The sequence below is a fragment of the Budorcas taxicolor genome, chromosome 3, assembly GCF_023091745.1.
Source record: "Budorcas taxicolor isolate Tak-1 chromosome 3, Takin1.1, whole genome shotgun sequence".
NCBI lineage: Eukaryota > Metazoa > Chordata > Mammalia > Artiodactyla > Bovidae > Budorcas > Budorcas taxicolor.
The window spans coordinates 9,380,275-9,398,889 of NC_068912.1; the positions used below are offsets into that span (position 1 = coordinate 9,380,275).

At 45.4% G+C, this 18,615-nt stretch overlaps 1 protein-coding gene across 1 annotated transcript; it reads left to right on the forward strand.

Annotated features, from left to right (window-relative positions):
• Positions 1 to 553: 553 nt before the first annotated feature.
• CD244 (CD244 molecule) lies at positions 554 to 10,874 on the forward strand. The gene is made up of 8 exons (XM_052637967.1): positions 554 to 800; positions 890 to 1,165; positions 2,642 to 2,749; positions 3,177 to 3,241; positions 5,543 to 5,596; positions 7,282 to 7,347; positions 9,172 to 9,228; positions 10,794 to 10,874. The coding sequence occupies exons 1-8, from the start codon at positions 554 to 556 to the stop codon at positions 10,872 to 10,874; spliced, it is 954 nt and encodes a 317-aa protein (XP_052493927.1).
• The last annotated feature ends 7,741 nt before the right edge of the window (positions 10,875 to 18,615 follow it).

Here is an 18,615-nt window from a genome sequence, read left to right on the forward strand (position 1 = left end):
ACGATATTTACAACATATTGGTTAAAGATTTGTCCTCTAAAGCCAAACTGACTGGATTTTAGATTCATCTTTCTCTGTGTAACTTGGTCTAATTACTTTTAAGTTCTTTCTAACTCAGTTTCCTCATTTCTAAAATGGGGCTAAGACCATTTTTTGAGTCATTGTAAAGTGAAAAAGTAAAAAATATGTCAAGTGTTTAAAATCTTCCTGTCCCATAATAGGCACTCAAGAGATTTTCATTGTTGTTACTGGTTTGTGGGCTCTTCAGATGAGGGCACAGAGCATGGGATAGGGGAGGCAGATAAGGGAGATAGACTTTCAGGTTTTCTTAGACTCCGGGCTCTTCATATGCATTTCCATCCTCTTGGTTTAAGGGAGCTCACATTCAACAACCCACATTGCTGAGGCTTGATACCCTTCCTTCCAGCTCCAGCATGGGTTCTCTTTCCTGTAATTCCTAGGTTCTGCTGCTGATGTGGTTGGAATCTCAGGAGAGCCTGTGTGGTTACACGCCCCCAGCTTACAAACAAATATATACTCTGTTAAATGGAAGATGCCCTCATACTCAAATTCAAGTAATAATTTTATGCTGTCTTGGAAGAATGGTTCTGGTTGGACTGAAGAAAGGGGAACTTTGAATCAGATTTTAAATCATTTCAACCAAAGATTCAATGTTACAAGCAAGGACTTCACTCTTCTCATCAAGGCAGCTCAGCCACAGGACAGTGGCCTCTACGTCCTGGAGGTCACCGATCACTCTGGGAAATTTTGGGAACACAAGTTCCAGGTTTCTATATTTGGTGAGTCCTCAGGACAGCTCATCTTGCCCCTGTAACTCTTGCAGGGCTTGTATTTCCAGCATCTTTCTGATCAGAATCTCTGCTTCTAGATCGTGTTGAGAAGCCCCACCTGGTGGAGAAGTGGAAGGTCCTGGATGGGGGCGTTTGTCAAGTGACTCTGTCCTGCTTAGTCACCAGAGGTGGTGATGTGAGCTATGCTTGGTATAAAGGGAGTAATCTGATCCAGATACCTGAGAACATCACAGAACTGGTGGAGAACGTTGATGTCAATGGTTCGCACTTCTATACCTGCAATGTCAGCAATCTAGTCAGTTGGGCAAACCACAGCCTCCAGCTAACGCAGGGCTGTCAGAGAGACCACCAAGGTAAGTGGAGCACTTTGGGGTATAAGAGGGGCTGAAGGTGTGGAGCCCCACAGCCAGGCTCATTGCAAAGGAGACTTGATAAGAGATCCCCTGACTGACTCCCACAGAGCTTTGCAGCCCTTCCCCAGGTAAGCCTTGGCCTCTAGGCATACAGTCCCTGTACAACCACGGCTGTCTTGGTCAGGGAAGAATTTTATCCCCATAAAGAACTTCCTTTCGGGAGATGTGAGTTTCTCCTTCGTATCGGGAATGCTTAGTTGTTTGATGAGTCACTGCCCTGACGTGGGTGCTGATCATTGCATTCTTTCTCTGAGACACTGATGGAGACGTCCTTCCTCCTTCTGAGTGATAACGTGCCCAGGCCATATAGTTTCCCGAGAGGAACCTATGCTGTACACTCTGCTCTGGCTCACGTGGTCATCAGCATCATCTTGGGGGTACTTAGAAGAGTTCTTGGTTCTTTTCTCTTTTTGCTTATGCTCATTCTAAGAGTTATCCTGAGTTAAGTTTTATTTTTCCTTTTTTTTTCTGAGTTAAGTTTATACCATTTTTCATTATATAAACAAAAACTTAATGTGCCATCAGCATAGGGATCAGCATAGGGGACACAGGAAAAAACCTGCTGTCCCCATTCTCAAGGAACTTCTAACCAAACACAGCAACAAACTAAACACTCGTGCGCAAAAAAGAAACAAGCTGAAGGAATATGGGGTGACAAGGACCCTGGAGTTTTGTTCATGCCAGCCGTGGCTTCATCATTCACCAGCTCTCAGATCCCAAGCTGATTCCTTACCTCTCTGAACCTCAGCTTTTCTTTTGACTAAACTAGGGATGATAATAATAAGTATCTCACAGGAGTGCTGCTAAGATTAAGATTATGTTTGTAAAGAGCCTAGTCAGCTGGCACCTGGAACATTAATTCATTTCCCTTCTCCCCATGTTGGTTGGGTTATGTATCAGGCTTCATTTGTGACACAAATGTTAACGTTTGAATGAAGAAGAGCAGTGAAGGCAGGAATAACAGAAGGTGAAGTGGAAGACTTGCCTGGCACATAGTAGGTGTCCAACAAATGTTTGTTGAGTTAAAAACAAAAGAATGGATGTAACATTTGCCGTGCCAGATGTTTTACATATATTAAAGTCATAATTAACCCCCATGTGTAGATAACACTATCTCTTTTCTCTAAGTGAGAAAACAGGCTCAGAGAGGTTAAGGACATTATCCAGGAGCACGGAGTCTATAGAATTAGAATGGAGCTAGGTCCGTGAGATACTAATACTCATGATCTTAGCATCACTCAAGGGAGGTCGCCCAAATGAGCAGGGAGGTGACTTTGATGGTGAATTCACAGGGAGGGAGGAGACCAGCCACCTGAGAGGGGAGTGTGGTTCTGAAACAGATTCCACAGCAGACGGATGGGAAGGGAGAAGAGAGAGGGCTTAGCACTCAAGGCTCATGTCTTCCATCTCCCTCAGGTTTCACCTTTCTGTTCATTTTGGTGAGCATCGTGATTCTCCTTGTGGCACTGTTCCTGGGCACCCTCACCTGCTTCTGTGTCTGGAGGAGGAAGAGGAAACAGTCACGTAAGTGCAGAATCCCTAGATGTGTCGCCTGATTTGACATCCCTGGTGGCATGTGCCTGGGCCCCCAGTAAATCGAGCAGTGTGTGTGTGTGTGTGTGTGTATGGTTGGTGGAGGGGTGGCAGTGGCCGCTGGGCCCTCTTTCTGTTCTTCCCCTCTGGGGTAGCTGCTGGATGCCTACAGCCCATTCCTCAACGTGCAAATGTGCCTGCAGTCTGCCTGGCCTGATAGAATGGGTATGTCAGGCGAGGTTGCTGCCACTGTGCTCTTCAGGTATCCTGGGAAAAACAGTAACTTGCCTCCTTTCTAGAACTTTCCTCAGGGTCTAAGTCATATGGGATGGAGATGGGGCTGCCGGAAGTGGGAGCCTGGGTGGAACATCTTCTGGAGATCTCTGCAGCTCTTTTCTTTGCTTCCCTCCTCTAACAGGGACAATCCCAGAAGTTCTGACAGTTTATGAAGATGTCAACACCATGCGAACCAGGAGGAATCAAGTATGACATGCTAGGGGCTGGGATTTCTCTCAGCAAATCTGAAAGATATTTTTTGGGGGACGGCCATTCTGGGCAGGGGGAGAGTGAGGACCAGACAATTGTCCTCAGTTCTTTCCATGCATCTTCTCTCTCCATTAGCCTCTTAGCTCTGGCCATGGAGGAGAAGAGGAAAATCAGGGGGCAGAGAAGACAAAAGAAGCAGAAGGGGATCTTGGTGCAGAATTTTACCTCCTGGGAAGGGATGGTGCCCTGGTATCCTCATTTCTGCCTGGTCTCACCAGCCAAGATAAGCTCCAGGAATAGTCCAGCCTGCTTTCTTTTTGTGTCTGACCACAAATTCTCCAGTTCAGTTCAGTTCAGTCACTCAGTTGTATCTGACTCTTTGAGACCCCATGAATCGCAGCACGCCAGGCCTCCCTGTCCATCACCAACTCCCAGAGTTCACTCAAACTCATGATAGGTCCTTGCAAATCCGAGTTTATTTTTGTGGGTCCCTTAATCATTGCCCAGGCTGGGAAGGATGCCAGCCTGACTAGACAAAGCACAGCAGTTTCATAGCTGGCTCCATGACCTATGCTCATGGTATTTTTGGAAGAAGATGCCTGAGTCTGGCTGAGGTGCTAAAAAGCAACCAGGTTGGAGCAAAGGTTAGTTCCCCTGGGAACCTCTCTGGCCAGTCAGTATCTGCAGGCTGTGGCCAACTCCACCTGTTGTCCAGGGCTGTCAAGGAGGAAACCGCAGGGGGCTGCACTGCCCCTGAGCAGGGCAGGTTGTGGGGACAGGCCCTGGGGAAAGGCAGTACCCAGCTGAAATGCCAGGAGGGAAGGGTGATGGGTGTAGGGAGGAAGGGCCCTCTTCCCACTCCCATTCCTGATGCTTCACTTCAGGAGGAAGTCACTGCAGTGGGGCTCCTCTTGGTGACAAGTGTGAGGCCCTGTGAGGCCTCACAGAACAGAGAAGCAGCTTCCTAAAGGTCTAGGCTTTGGAATGAGGGAATTTGAAATTAGAGAAGCTCCCCTGGCCTCTTTCCTTGGAATAATGGGGCATGGAAAACTGCAGGAGACTTTATCTCTCCCATCACTACTGGATGCTGGTACAGTTCCTGGGAGCAAGTGCATCTTCCAACAGTCACTGATGCCCAAATACTCAGTAAAAATAGCCTTTCCTCCCCAGCAGAATAAAGATGACTTTAAATTAGGTAAAAGGAGAACACAGGGGAAAGTAACTATTTAGAGTCAAAGAGACCTGTTGGGGATTGAAGTCTGTTACTCTGCTTCTGACTCAGGTCTTCCTCCTTCTGTGGCCCCATCTCTCCACAGCCTGTCCCTAGAGTCCCCAGGGTTCTGCTTGAAGGCTTATATCTCAAGCTTCACGTGGTCCTGGCTTTGACCTTTCTGGAGATACTTCAGTCAGGTCTGGGCAGAAGAGAAAAGCATAAACTTCTGTTTCTTGCCAGATGCCTTGAGTCTAGCCTCCGAGGATGGCTGTTTCCTGCTTCTCTCAGTGCTGTCCTGCTTCTGGGGAGCTCAGCTTGTTCCTTGTCTAGTCGACTGTAACAGGCTCCATGGGCTCTCCCCGGGCCAGAACTGGCAGTGTGTACTCAGGGATCATGAAATGCCACAAGCCCCAGTCTCCTGTGGGGCAGGGCTGAAGATGGGAGCCGGGAGGCAGTGTGCTCCCTGCCCTGGGTCTTCGCCAGGGCTCCACTCAGCACCACAGCTGCATGGGGCTGGACTGAGGCCAAGGGCAAGCCGGCCACCAAAGCTGGGTCTAGAGAGGGGGATTTGGAACAATTAGGGTCCCCAAATTTGTGTCCTTTGGAGTGGGTTGCCATTTTCTTCTATTGGGGATCTTCCTGACCCAGGGTTCGAACCCGGGTCTCCTGCATTGTAGGCAGATTATTTATCGTCTGAGCCACCAGGGAAGCCCCTTCTTAATAGGTAAGGCTCAGATTAGAGCCCCACCCAAAGCTCAGCCCATTGTCAATAATTACACTGCAAATATAATCAGAATGTCAGCAAAGGCAAGTTTCTAAGTTACCAAAGTAAAGCAAGTTACAGGAGACTCCCTTGGGCAGGGTCATTTGGTGTGATTCTTTCACATCTGGGTGGTTTCTCACTCCTGACACTAACTGCTGCATGGTGAGTATCTGTCCCCATCCTGAGATGTGCAAGGACCACTTCCTTCCCATGCTCCCCGGAGCCCCATTTCTTATCCTGTTTCTCCCTAGTCAATTCAAGTCCAGACAGACACAGCTGTCTGCTCACGTCACCATATGTCTCTTTACCATCTTTTGTGCAGGAGCAGAAACCCCCTGGAGAAGGGAATACCATCTACTCCACGATCCAGTCCCAGGTACCACTCTGGTTTTTAGAATCCATTCCATGCCATTAGGGTTTCCTAATGCCACCCTAGAAACTCACACCCTTGAATGGCAGAGTAAGACCTTGGTGCTCCTGGAGTCTGGAAGACAGTTTGGCCTCAGTTGTGTTTCATTGTTTGTATAGATGAGTGCGGTTCTGGAATGTCTTGACAGCTGAACAGGACTGGAAAGTCGGACACAGACATTCTTTTCTCTTCCATGCTTGGTAGCAAGGCTGGTCCAGTGGGAGGAGGAAACTTCTCAAGGGGCTCAACTTCTGTTTTCTCTTCCTGATGCTCCCCGTACTTGGGGACTTTGTACTTTTCATTCTTGCCCTTAACTATACCTGTTTTTAGGAGAGAATGCATCTGTGTTGTTCTTTTATCTAATTACGACTTAATAATAACAGTTACTAAGCACGTAACATGCCATTTTCTTACTGAATCTCACAAAACAACCTCATGAAATAGCTCTAATAGGAACCTCATTTCGTAGATGAGGAAACAGACTCAAAGTCTAACTAAATGTGCTCAAGGCCACATAGCTCTGCTGTGACAAAGCTGAGCCAAATGACTTTCGAGTCTTCTCTCTACCTCTACCTACTTCATCTTCAACATTTTGGGATTGTAGGACTTCGTTCACAGACTAGAGAAGCAACTTCTAAAATTGACTGCTAGAGTGACTATTGATAACCCAGATTGGGGCATCTTTTTCAAAAGAAATGCTGCCTCCTGGTGGCCAGTGATGAAAATTTCTGATAAAAATGACTTTTTTTTTTACACTAAGACTTCAAGCAGCAAACTCTTTAGCTTTGTGGCTAGGCTGCAGGGCAAAGAAAACTCTTAGGGAATGGTGATAAGCTTCCGAGGAAGATTAAGAAAAGAAGGAAGAGAAGAAAGGGAAGGGGAAGAGGACAAGGAGAGGCAATCCAAGGGGAGAAAGATAGAAATGGAAAAGAAAGAGGAAAGGAGGGAGGGAGGCACCCAACCACTCAGAGCCATTCTGGAATTCCCAAGCTGGGTGTTGCTTTCTCTTGTTCCCCTTAAGATGATGTGATTTGCTGGGTCAGAGTGTGTCAAAGAGAGATGTAAGGACAACTTCTGGCTTCAGCCACTCTGAATTATAACAAGAGGAATTTAAATAAATGCAAGAGAAGAGCTCCTCTCAGACTGAGATGCTGGTGAGAATGAGCTTTCTCCTCTGAGCAAAAAGAGGGTGGTTACCTGCCTTTGAGAACACCTGGGTCAGGTCCAGAGAGGGAAGGTGTGATGTCAAAGGGAGCTACTGAGGTGTGGAAGAGAGAAGCTTGGAGAGTTTGAGGTTTAAATTCTGCTTCTACAGTGAGCACACTGTCTGATTGGGTTATTTACCCTTTTGGAGTATCATCTGTAGAATGGGGTGAATTTTGAGCATTCTTATTTTGTAGGCTTGTTATAAGGGTTAGGGGAGGATGCGCAGACAGAATAAGCACTCAGCAACTAGCAGCTATCTTTAATGGCAAAGCAGGACTAGCATTCAGGTTGTCTGACCTCCCAAATAGTCTGGGGTTCTTTTCACTAACATCTCGAGCTTCCATCTGGGGAAGATTGAGGGCGAGGAATGGAGGAGATAGATGCCTGCCTCCCTAGGATTGTGCTGGCTGTTGCTTCTGAAATGGCTTTGTTTCTGTTCTCTTTAGGCTTCTGCTTCCACGTCACAAGATAATGCAAATACACTGTATTCATTGGTACAGACTCCCTGCAAGGTAAGTCTTCTCCATGGGCTGCATGCATATGCAGGTGTGTGTTTGCAGACGGTGTGTTGTGTGTCTGTGTGGGTGTACTTCTAAGTGAGTTGTTTTCCACTGTGTGTATCTGAGCAGCTTGTGTGAAATGACTGTTTAAATGTTAATGGATCAACTAGAAATGCCTTTCTGGTTCTGTTTGGAGAAAAAGAACAGCTCTGAGATTAGGAGGAGAGTTGGATTCTCTGTGAGTTTCTGTGAGAGGCAGCAGATCATCAAAGACAGAGAGGAGGTGCTTTGTTCAGAAGGACCAAGGAGTCCTCATTAGGCCAGCTGAGGCTATGCTGAGAGATCCTGGAGAGGTTTTCAAGGCAGGGGCATATAATCTACAGCTCGAGGAGTAGACTGGGCCAAGAGAGACACAGTGTTGACTTTCAGACGAAGGTTCTGGCCAGTCACCTGCTGCTGGTGGTCTCTAGACTGAGGTAACCCATCACAGTCCCCCTGAAACCCGCTCCAAGCTGAGCTCATGGCTGTTACTGTGCGTGGAACCATAAAGTAGGGCATCTTAATGCCCCTGGTCATATTTCTACCTTGGAAGAAAGGGGATGGGAAGAATGTTAAGTCCAAGGCTGGAGCCACAGTATGAAGCCAAAACCTTGCCACTATAATGTGGAAGTTGGGAATCTGCCAAACTGTGGGAGTGTTGCACTTATATGGGCCAAGGCTCCTATGTTTGTGTCAAATGGAAGAGAGGGTTTTGGAAGTTCTTTAGATTTTTCATTCACTCCCGTTCTAATAAGTCTTTAAGACAACTTGGATTCTACCATGCATGTGTACTAAGTTGTTTCAGGCCTGTCTGACTCTGTGACCCTATGGACTACAGGGTCCTCTGACCATGGGATTCTCCAGGCAAGAATACTGGAGTGGGTTGCCATGCCCTCCTTCAAGGGATCTTCTCGACCCAGGGATTGAACCTGCATCTCTAACGTCTCCTGTATTGGCAGGTTCTCTACCACCAGTGGCACCTGGGAAGCCCAGATTTCATGAGAGATATTTATATTTAAATTATGTTGTTGTTGTTTTCTTGTTAAATCATGCCTGACTCTTTTGTGACCCCAAGAACTGTAGCCCACCAGGCTCATCTGTCCGTGGGACTTTTCAGGCAAGAATACTGGAGTGGGTTGCCATTTCCTTCTCCAGGGGATCTTCCCATTCCAGGGATCAAATCGTCATCTCCTGCATTGGCAAGTGGGTTCTTCACTGCTGAGCCATGAGGGAAGCCCATATTTAAATTATACACTGTAGTTTATGAACATACAGTCACAGACATCATGATCATATGCTTTGGTATTAGGTTTTGAAAGCTCCGTATACTGCCAAGAAAGCTGCTGAGTTCCCATGTCTCCAGTGTTTCTCTGTGTTCAGAGTATGCGCTAAGACTGGTACTTAAGTGTGTGGCAGAATTGTTTACATGAACCGTGTGTATGTATGTTATGTGTTGAAAAGATACAAAGTTTGAGTCAGTATTTGAATTAGACTGGTCTGAAGGGTGTGTGTCTGTGTGGGTGCTGGGAATATGAGTATGTGTGGATTTCAGGGGTATGTGAGGGTGATTGACTTTGGTTCAGAAATATCATATCATAGGCAAGTGTGTCTTGTGCCTTCTTTGGAAACCATGAGCACCATTGTTTACTCCCAGGGTAGAAAATTCTAGACAATTCTGGGTGAGAAAACTTCAGGGACTTTCTGGGTTCTGGGTCTCCTTTGGGACTTCTCACATCAGTTAAAAGTAAGACATTTCTTAACTTGAAGTTAAGCACTCTTTCCCCTCTGAAATTTCAGACTGGATCCAAGAAGACAAAACGAAGCCCGTCCTTCAGTAAAACTATCTATGAAGAGGTAAGATTCTGGAATTCTTTCTGAATGGGTTTAGTGCTCACAGCAGAGCCCTGAAATCACACGTGAGAAAAGTCATCCATAGTATCTCAGAGTTGGAGGGATTTCAGGGATCTTCTCAGAGAAGGCAATAGCATCCCACTCCAGTACTCTTGCTGGAAAATCCCATGGACGGAGGAGCCTGGAAGGCTGCAGTCCATGGGGTCGCTGTGGGTTGGACATGACTGAGCTACTTCACTTTCACTTTTCACTTTTCACTTTCATGCACTGGAGAAGGAAATGGCAACCCACTCCAGTGTTCTTGCCTGGAGAATCCCAGGGATGGGGGAGCCTGGTGGGCTGCTGTCTATGAGGTCACACAGAGTCGGACACGACTGAAGTGACTTAGCAGCAGCAGCAGCAGCAGCATTGGGGATCTTCTAATGTGAATCTTCATGTTAGAAATGAGGAGGTGGAGGTTCAAGAAGAACTATGGTCTAACTCAAGATCTTATCATATTTTGTGGATTTGACTCCTTTTGGGGAGATCTTTCCCCACTATTTGTTTATTTGTTTGGCTGCTCCAGGTCTGATTTACGGCATGTGGGATCTTCAATCTTCGCTGCTGCATGTGATATCTTTAGTTGCAGCATATGAACTCTTAGTTGTGGCATGTGGGATCTAGTTCCCTGACCAAGATTCAAACTCCAGCCTGCTGCATTGGGAATGTGGAGTCTTAGCCACTGGACCACCAGGGAAGTCCCCAAGACTGAGTTTTAAACTAGGGATGTCCCCAGACTGGTTTCCCGGCTGTGGGCCACACATTGGACCTCTCTCTCTTCCATGGATATGTGTGTGTTGGGAATTGGGGAGCAGAGAAGGGAGGATAAATGAATCATAATGATTTCCCCAAGTTAGCAAGTAATAGGGCATCACTCCAGGACACATATAATCGTCAGCTGCTGCTGGGATGGACACTGCACAATGGTGACCATTGAGCCTGGTGGCTGGATTGATTCTCATCAAGCCTTTTAGGGAATGGAAAGTAGGCACTATATCAGTGGTAGCCTGCCAGCGGCTTCATGTACACTATCTCATCTAATCTTCACAGAAAGCTACGAGGTAGTATAATTACACTCCCTATTTATACCCAGAGAATTTAAGGCATGAAAAGCACCCCGCTCATCAGCCTCATGTAACACCTGAGCTTTTACCTGTGGCCTGATAAAGATGTTGCCACGGGTCACAAGGGAGAGTGTGGATGGGTGCCTGCTGGAATTTCTGGCACTTGAGCTGCGGCCTCACATTAAAGCCAGCTGGACAGTCAAGGTTTGTAGAGGACACTGTGTGGGCCAAGGCAAAGTGGGTCATGAAGAAGCATGGTGTCGTTAAAAAGCGCTAGGAATGGAGCCAGAAGAATTGGATTCAAGCCTCTTACTTCTTACTGGTTGTTGACCTTGAGTTATTTCCCTTACCTGGCTGAGCTTCCTTTTGCTATGAATGATGAATGGGGATAATCATCCATAGCCCACAGGGCTGTTACAAGGATCTCTTAGTGGGAGAGTCTGAAATTCTTCTTTTCTTCTGCAGGTTGGAAAAAGAACTTCCAAAGCTGAGAACCCTGCTCGACTGAGTCGTAGGGAGCTGGAGAACTTCTGGATATATTCCTAGTTGCCACGGCTGTTCTCACCCCTCTTACAGCCCAACTTCTGCTTTGGGAATTAGCACAATGGGTGATGCCACATGATTCTCTGCAGAGTGGTTCCTAGTCTGGAGATGATATAAGAGTTTGTGCATGGTCTATATTTGTTTTGAAAATGATTTCTTTTTTTTTTTTTAACATTACTTGTATTTTTAAAAAATATAACTTTATTTATTTGAAAATGATTTCTAACAGCTGCTTTAAGAGCAAGGCTGTTAAATAATATCTCAGCTCACAGACCAGACAAGAACAGATAGAGATGTTGGGTAGTTTCCAAAAGACGACACGGCATGTCCCAGTGCTGGTCACCTTCAAGTGCTATGTAGATGTGTGGTGGTGTTACTGTCACATTAAGATTCGGTTTTCCTGGTTTTCCCCCGGTGACTCATCTTCACTCTCCCATAATCAGTGATGACCACATTTCTAGACCCTTCCTTGGCCCAGACCCATCTTCCAAAAAGGAAGGAAAGATAGCAGGGGCTCAGAGGAGAAGAAAGAGGCCTCTCTGTGAAGGTATACTGAACAGCCCTAAGCCACTGGCAAGTTCTCCAAGGAGGCCAGGCCTGGGCTACATTCAAATACAGAGGAAAAACTTTCCCACTACATGTTAAACTTTACCTCTAGCCATCTGGTCACAAAGGGGTGTGGGCAGGAGCAAGAGTAGATGATGCAAACCAAGCCCATTGCTGAGTGGGAAAATCACCCAGAGTCCATGCCATCCTAACAATCAGGCAGTGGAAGCAGCTTTGCCTGCAGAATGATGTTTGATTTACAAAAACACATTATTAGACATCTATTTTAGCTTATTTACACATTCCTCACTTTTAGAAACAGTATCATTTAAGTTCTGAGTCCTGATGCTCCCTATGGCAAAGACTGGAGGGAGGGCTCAGGCAGCTGAGCACTTAGGAACCAGGCACCTTGCTGGGCTCCCTTGAGCCTTCAAGCCAGACTCTTCCACAAGACTGTGGGGAGCAAGCTGAAAGTCTAGCTGAGCCCAGGAAAGGGGGAACTGGAAGAGGGCCTGGTCAGAGACCCCAAAAGGTAACATTGCATGGAGTCTGATTTTTCAATTGCCCCACTCTGTGCTTAAAGTATAAATTTAATATAGAACTATTACTGTGCTATTACTTAAAGGCAGTCTAAATTTCTTTTCTGAAAGTTAGGAAAGAAAATGTAAAAGGGTCTCTTCCCTACTCTGTACTTTTCCTCTCCCAGCCAAAGGGCACTTGTAGGCCATCAATAAACACACGCTGTTTAACTCCTGCTGGAGAGGAGTCTGGACTCCTGGTGAGCTGTCAGTTGTCTCCTAGCCCTGTTCACACTGGAACAGCAGATTCTAGGGTCCCCAGATCCCAGGGGTCACTTAAGCTTGGGGGATAGCCACTTGCTCATGCCCCTCAGATCCTTCTCTCCTGTGGGTGTGTGATTGGTCAAGCTAGCTTCTTCCTGGAGAATAGTCCATAGACCACATCTGGGAGAAAGTGTTGGGGTACAAATCGGAGGATATATGCAAAAGGATGGGAAGAAGATCCAAGGCAATTGTGGGCAGCTGAGCAGCTGAGTCAGGAGTTTCGTGAGAAGAAGCAGTATCAAATTATAGGGGTCACAGCAATTGAGATGAACAGCAGAGATACTAACCATTGCCTACTGCTGGCCTTTTACATGTCCTGAATTGCATAGATCTTGAATTGGGCGGATTTATTTAAGGAGCAGAAGAGATCCTATGGGTCCAGGGACTTCTAGGATGCTATATTCTGGAGTATAATAATGATTATCATTATCATCTTGTATGTCTTTGTTGAACTCTGTGATAATGTCTTAAAAAGATAATTATCGGAGAAGGAAATGGCAACCCACTCCATATTCTTGCCTGGGAAACCCATGGACAGAGGAGCCTGGTGGGCTATAGTCCATGGGGTTGCAAAAAGACATGACTGAGTGACTAAACAACAACCAGCAATGGAGGAGCCTGGCCTGTGCCTGAGGGAGAGGAAAATTCTCCTTCCCTCTTCTTCCCCTTTATCGTGCCCAGTGTGGAAGCAGGGTTGTTGTCAAAAACAAAACAAATCAAAACAAAAAAAAACAAAAAACACCACCAACTAGAAAAGCTTCATTGATCTACCTTAGTCATCACTGATCTACAAATGTCATGAGATGCATGGAAGAAAGAAGACTGGGGGCAGGATGGGTGACTGAGGAGGAAGAGGGAAAAGTCTGAGCAGAAAGGGAAGGAGTTTGGAGTGACTACAGAACCTTCAAGATGAACGATAGCTACAGAGAGTGGTAGGAAATCTGAATGTGTTTGTGACTGTGCACCCTCCACCTCTTCTGTAGCCTCATTAAAAAAAAAAAGACAGAATGAAAACATTAGTTATTACTCCTCAGCGCTTTATGGAGTTGGATTTATGTTCTTTTCTGTGTATGGTGCTGGGCTGACATGGGTTTTGAGTTGGAAGCAAGAAAGCTTCATGTTGAATTGTTTAAATGGAAACTTATTTCAACTTATTGAAACAAATGGAAACATATTGAATTATTCAAATTGAAAATGAACCTGGGACACTTTTCAGTATGTTTGATGTCTGAGGCACTTGACACCAGCATTTACTTACCAATGGTCTTCAGAGGCTTTACAGACCTTTCAGTTGCCAGGTTTTGTTCTTTATTTTATGAAAGGGGCCACATGGCCATAGTCTTCTATAATGGAGTCAACTCATAGTCAGGGAATGCAGTTGCAAAATGCATGCAGAAAGCAAAAGTGAAGTATAGTCAAAATTTCCATTTAAAATACTGGAATTCAGGAGTTCCCTGACTGTCTAGTGGTTAAGAATCCATCTTGCAATGCAGAATACCTGAATTCAATCCCTGGTCCAGCAACTAAGATCCCACATGCCGCTGGAAATGAAGCCCATGCACCACAACAAAAGATCCCACATGCCACAACTAAGACTCAACGCAGCCTACCGGGGTCCAGCCCTGGTTGGATCCAGGGTATCTGAAGCATGACGGCGTTGGCGACTGAGATTTATTTAGAGATATAGAGAGATAAGAAAAGAATGTTATAGTTAAGAAAATAGAGGCGAGAAAGAGGCTGACATTCTTTGGTTTACACAGAAAGCCGATAAAGCCCCAAGACAAGGGACTTGTACCGTTCACGTAGGCCGCAGGCACCTTCCCAGTCTCCCGAGGGAGTGAAGATGCGGAGCACCTTCCCGTTCAGGTCTTAGAGGTCCAGCCAGATAAGTGAAGATGGAGGGCCCCTGTGCGCCAAGGGATCAGCCTGAAAAAGAAAGAGAGAAAGAAAGAAAGAATTGAGGGAAAGAAAGAATTGGGGGAACCAGGCTTTCATGGAACTGGTCCGTCACTTTATTTTTCAGGGAAGCTTTTAAACTTTGGGTTGTATATAGAGATAAATGTAAGAGACAGAGTCATGCAGGGTCAGCAGCTCTGACTCTTATGGACACCAGGCTTTCTCTCTGCATACCTATCTGTATACACAGGTCTTCGGTGATTTACATCATCTTCTGGCCAGGAGGCCTATTAGCATTTTATGACCCTTTTCTGATAAGGGTCCGTCAACCAGAAAACTTGTTTGCCCTAAAAGTGTTGTTCTTTCCAAAGTCTGGTGCCACTCTCAGAAAGCACTAAATAAAGTTACATTCTTACATAGCAAGGATACAACGATTTACAACAAAGAAAGAGGAGTACAGTGATTTATAACAAAGAGAAAATTCATTAACTCAAAAATCTAGAATTGCTAACATCACAATTACTATATTCTTATTTCTGCATCCCAATTACATTGATTAATATCCTCCCAGGTGTCTAAAAGATAAAGGATATGGAGGCCTGGCAGCAATCATTAACTCAACAATGAAACCCTTCACCAATATAATTCTTAGCTCTTTACAAGGCTCTATATCTTTAAGATGTTTTAAGCTTCCCGTGCCTCTCATGGTTGGGAGGCTGTGAACAATCACATACGTAGTTGTAAAAGTCCGGGTAAACCTGTCAGGCAAGTTAGAGAGCCATTAGAGGGGTTTGAGCTGAGACACTCCTTTTATATGCAGGAGACTATTAACTGGAGCTCTAAGCTAATTTTCCAAAGAAAGATGGTTGGGGATAGCCCCCTGTTAATGTCAGAAGAGTATAGTATAGCAGACAGTAAACAAATTTTGGTTTCGGGGTAGATGCTCAAGCAGATCCAGGGGACCCCTTGAGACCTGATCCGCCTTGCCTTGTCAGGCTCTTCCACATGACCTTGTCATGGGTGGGATCTCCTGTGCTGGCTCCCAGCAGCAACCAAATAAATAAAATAAAATAAAAAAATTATCCATACAATGTCCAGCCAATGAACAAAGCAGTAGTTAAGCTCCTGCTGTGTATGAAGCACTGCCTGGCTCCCTGGGAGTACCCACTGCAGGCCACAGAGGACATTCTGATTCCACAGACCATGTGCTGGGGCAAATGACAGCGGAAGCACAGTATTAAAAAACACAAATGGGCCACAAACATAAGTAACACAAGTGCACACAAGAGTTTCATGAATGTAAGTCAGTTCAGTTCAGTTCAGTTCAGTTCAGTTGCTCAGTCGTGTCCGACTCTTTGCAACCTCATGAATCGCCGCACGCCAGGCCTCCCTGTCCATCACCAACTCCCGGAGTTCACTCAGACTCATGTCCATCGAGTCAGTGATGCCATCCAGCCATCTCATCCTCGGTCGTCCCCTTCTCCTCCTGCCCCCAATCCCTCCCAGCATCAGAGTCTTTTCCAGTGAGTCAACTCTTCACATGAGGTGGCCAAAGTACTGGAGTTTCAGCTTTAGCATCATTCCTTCCAAAGAAATCCCAGGGCTGATCTCCTTCAGAATGGACTGGTTGGATCTCCTTGCAGTCCAAGGGACTCTCAAGACTCTTCTTCAACACCACAGTTCAAAAGCATCAACTCTTCGGTGCTCAGCCTTCTTCACAGTTCAACTCTCACATCCATACATGACCACAGGAAAAACCATAGCCTTGACTAGACGGACCTTAGTCGGCAAAGTAATGTCTTTGCTTTTGAATATACTATCTAGGTTGGTCATAACTTTTCTTCCAAGGAGTAAGCTTCTTTTAATTTCATGGCTGCAGTCACCATCTGCAGTGATTTTGGAGCCCCAAAAAATAAAGTCTGACACTGTTTCCACTGTTTCCCCATCTATTTCCCATGAAGTGATGGGACCAGATGTCATGATCTTCGTTTTCTGAAAGTTGAGCTTTAAGCCAACTTTTTTGCTCTCCTCTTTCACTTTCATCAAGAGGCTCTTTAGTTCCTCTTCACTTTCTTCCATAAGGGTGGTGTCATCTGCATACATGAGGTTGTTGATATTTCTCCTGGCAATTTTGATTCCAGCTTGTTTTTCTTCCAGTCCAGCGTTTCTCATGATGTACTCTGCATATAAGTTAAATAAGCAGGGTGACAAATACAGCCTTAGGCAGGGAGACAAGATGGGGCAGAAGAGAGATATGGCTCTTATGCATCTGGACATGACAAAAAGGAGGAAAATCCCTTTGGGGTAAATATGGGAATCTTATACAGAAGGGGCGTTTTAAGCGCTTCAGTTCAGTTCAGCCGCTCAGTCGTGTCCGACTCTTTGCGACCCCATGAATAGCAGCATGCCAGGCCTCCCTGTCCAACACCAACTCCCAGAGTCCACACAAACCCATGTCCATTGTGTCAGTGATGCCATCCAGCCATCTCATCCTCTGTTGTCCCTTTCTCCTCTTGGCCTCAATCTTTCCCAGCATCAGGATCTTTTCCAATGAGTCATCTCTCCGCATCAGGTGGCCAAAGTATTGGAGTTTCAGCTCCAACATCAGTCCTTCCAATGAACACCCAGGACTGATCTCCTTTAGGATGGACTGGTTGGACCTCCTTGCAGTCCAAGGGACTCGTAAGAGTCTTCTCCAACACCACAGTTCAAAAGCATCAATTCTTCTGCGCTCAGCTTTCTTTACAGTCCGACTCTCACATCCATATATGACCACTGGAAAAACCATAGCCTTGACTAGACGGACCTTTGTTGGCAAAGTAATGTCACTGCTTTTTAATATGCTGTCTAGGTTGGTCATAACTTTCCTTCCAAGGAGCAAGCGTCTTTTAATTTCATGGCTGCAATCACCATCTGTAGTCATTTTGGAGCCCAGAAAAGTAAAATCGGCCACTGTTTCCACTGTTTCCCCGTCTATTTCTCATGAAGTGATGGGACCAGATGCCATGATCTTAGTTTTCTGAATGTTGAGCTTTAAGCCAACTTTTTCACTCTCCTCTTTCACTTTCATCAAGAGGCTGTTTAGTTCTTCTTCACTTTCTGCCATAAGGGTGGTGTCATCTGCATATCTAAGGTTATTGATATTTCTCCCAGCAACCTTGATTCCAGCTTGTGCTTCCTCCAGCCCAGCGTTTCTCATGATGTACACTGCATAGAAGTTAAATAAGCAGGGGTGACAATATACAGCCTTGACATACTCCTTTTCCTATTTGGAACCAGTCTGTTGTTCCATGTTCCTATTTGGAACCAGTCTGTTGTTCCATGTTCAATTCTAACTGTTGCTTCCTGACCTGTATACAGGTTTCTCAAGAGGCAGGTCAGGTGGTCTGGTATTCCCATCTCTTTCAGAATTTTCTATAGTTTATTGTGATCCACATAGTCAAAGGCTTTGGCATAGTCAAGAAAGCAGAAATAGATGTTTTTCTGGAACTCTCTTGCTTTTTCCATGATCCAGCAGATGTTGGTAATTTGATCTCTGTTTCCTCTGCCTTTTCTAAAACCAGCTTGAACATCTGGAAGTTCACAGTTCACATATTGCTGAAGCCTGGCTTGGAGAATTTTGAGCATTACTTAACTAGCGTATGAGATGAGTGCAATTTTGCAGTAGTTTGAGCATTCTTTGGCATTGCCTTTCTTTGAGATTGGAATGAAAACTGATCATTTCCAGCCTTGTGGCCACAGCTGAGTTTTCCAAATTTGCTGGCATATTGAGTGCAGCAGTTTCACAGCTCATCTTTTAGGATTTGAAATAGCTCAACTGGAATTCCATCACTTTTAAGTGCTTAAAAACATATAAATAGAGTAATGTGAAAGTGAAAGTCACTCAGTCGTGTCCGACTCTTTGTGACCCCGTGGACTTCTCCAGACCAGAATACAGGAGTGGGTAGCCTTTCCCTTCTCCAGGGAATCTCCCCAACCCAGGGATCGAACCCAGGTCTCCTGCTTTGCAGGTAGATTCTTTACCAGCTGAGCCACAAAGGAAGCCCAAGCATACTGGTTAAATAGAGTAATACACACAAACGGTTTAAAAAATCCAGCTGTACAAAATATATGCAGTAAAAAAAAATCCCCAAACCAACCCAGCTTCCTCCCAGAGGCAGCCACTGATAATTTTTTTGCATTTCCTTTCAGAATTTTTCTTTATGTGAACATACAGCTATCTATTTCTTTTTTGTTCAACTGGTGACATATGATACACACTGTCCAGGACTTTGTTCTGTCCATCAAATGACGTATCTTAGAGCTCCTTCTATAGCAGGACATATTAGTCTCTACTTTCCTTCTTTAAAAAGGTGGCAGGCTTTGCCATTGCATGGGTAGACTTTCATGCGTCTAATCAGATTCCTACTAAATGGACACTTAGGTTATTTCTAATCTTTTATTTGAAAAATACTACAGTG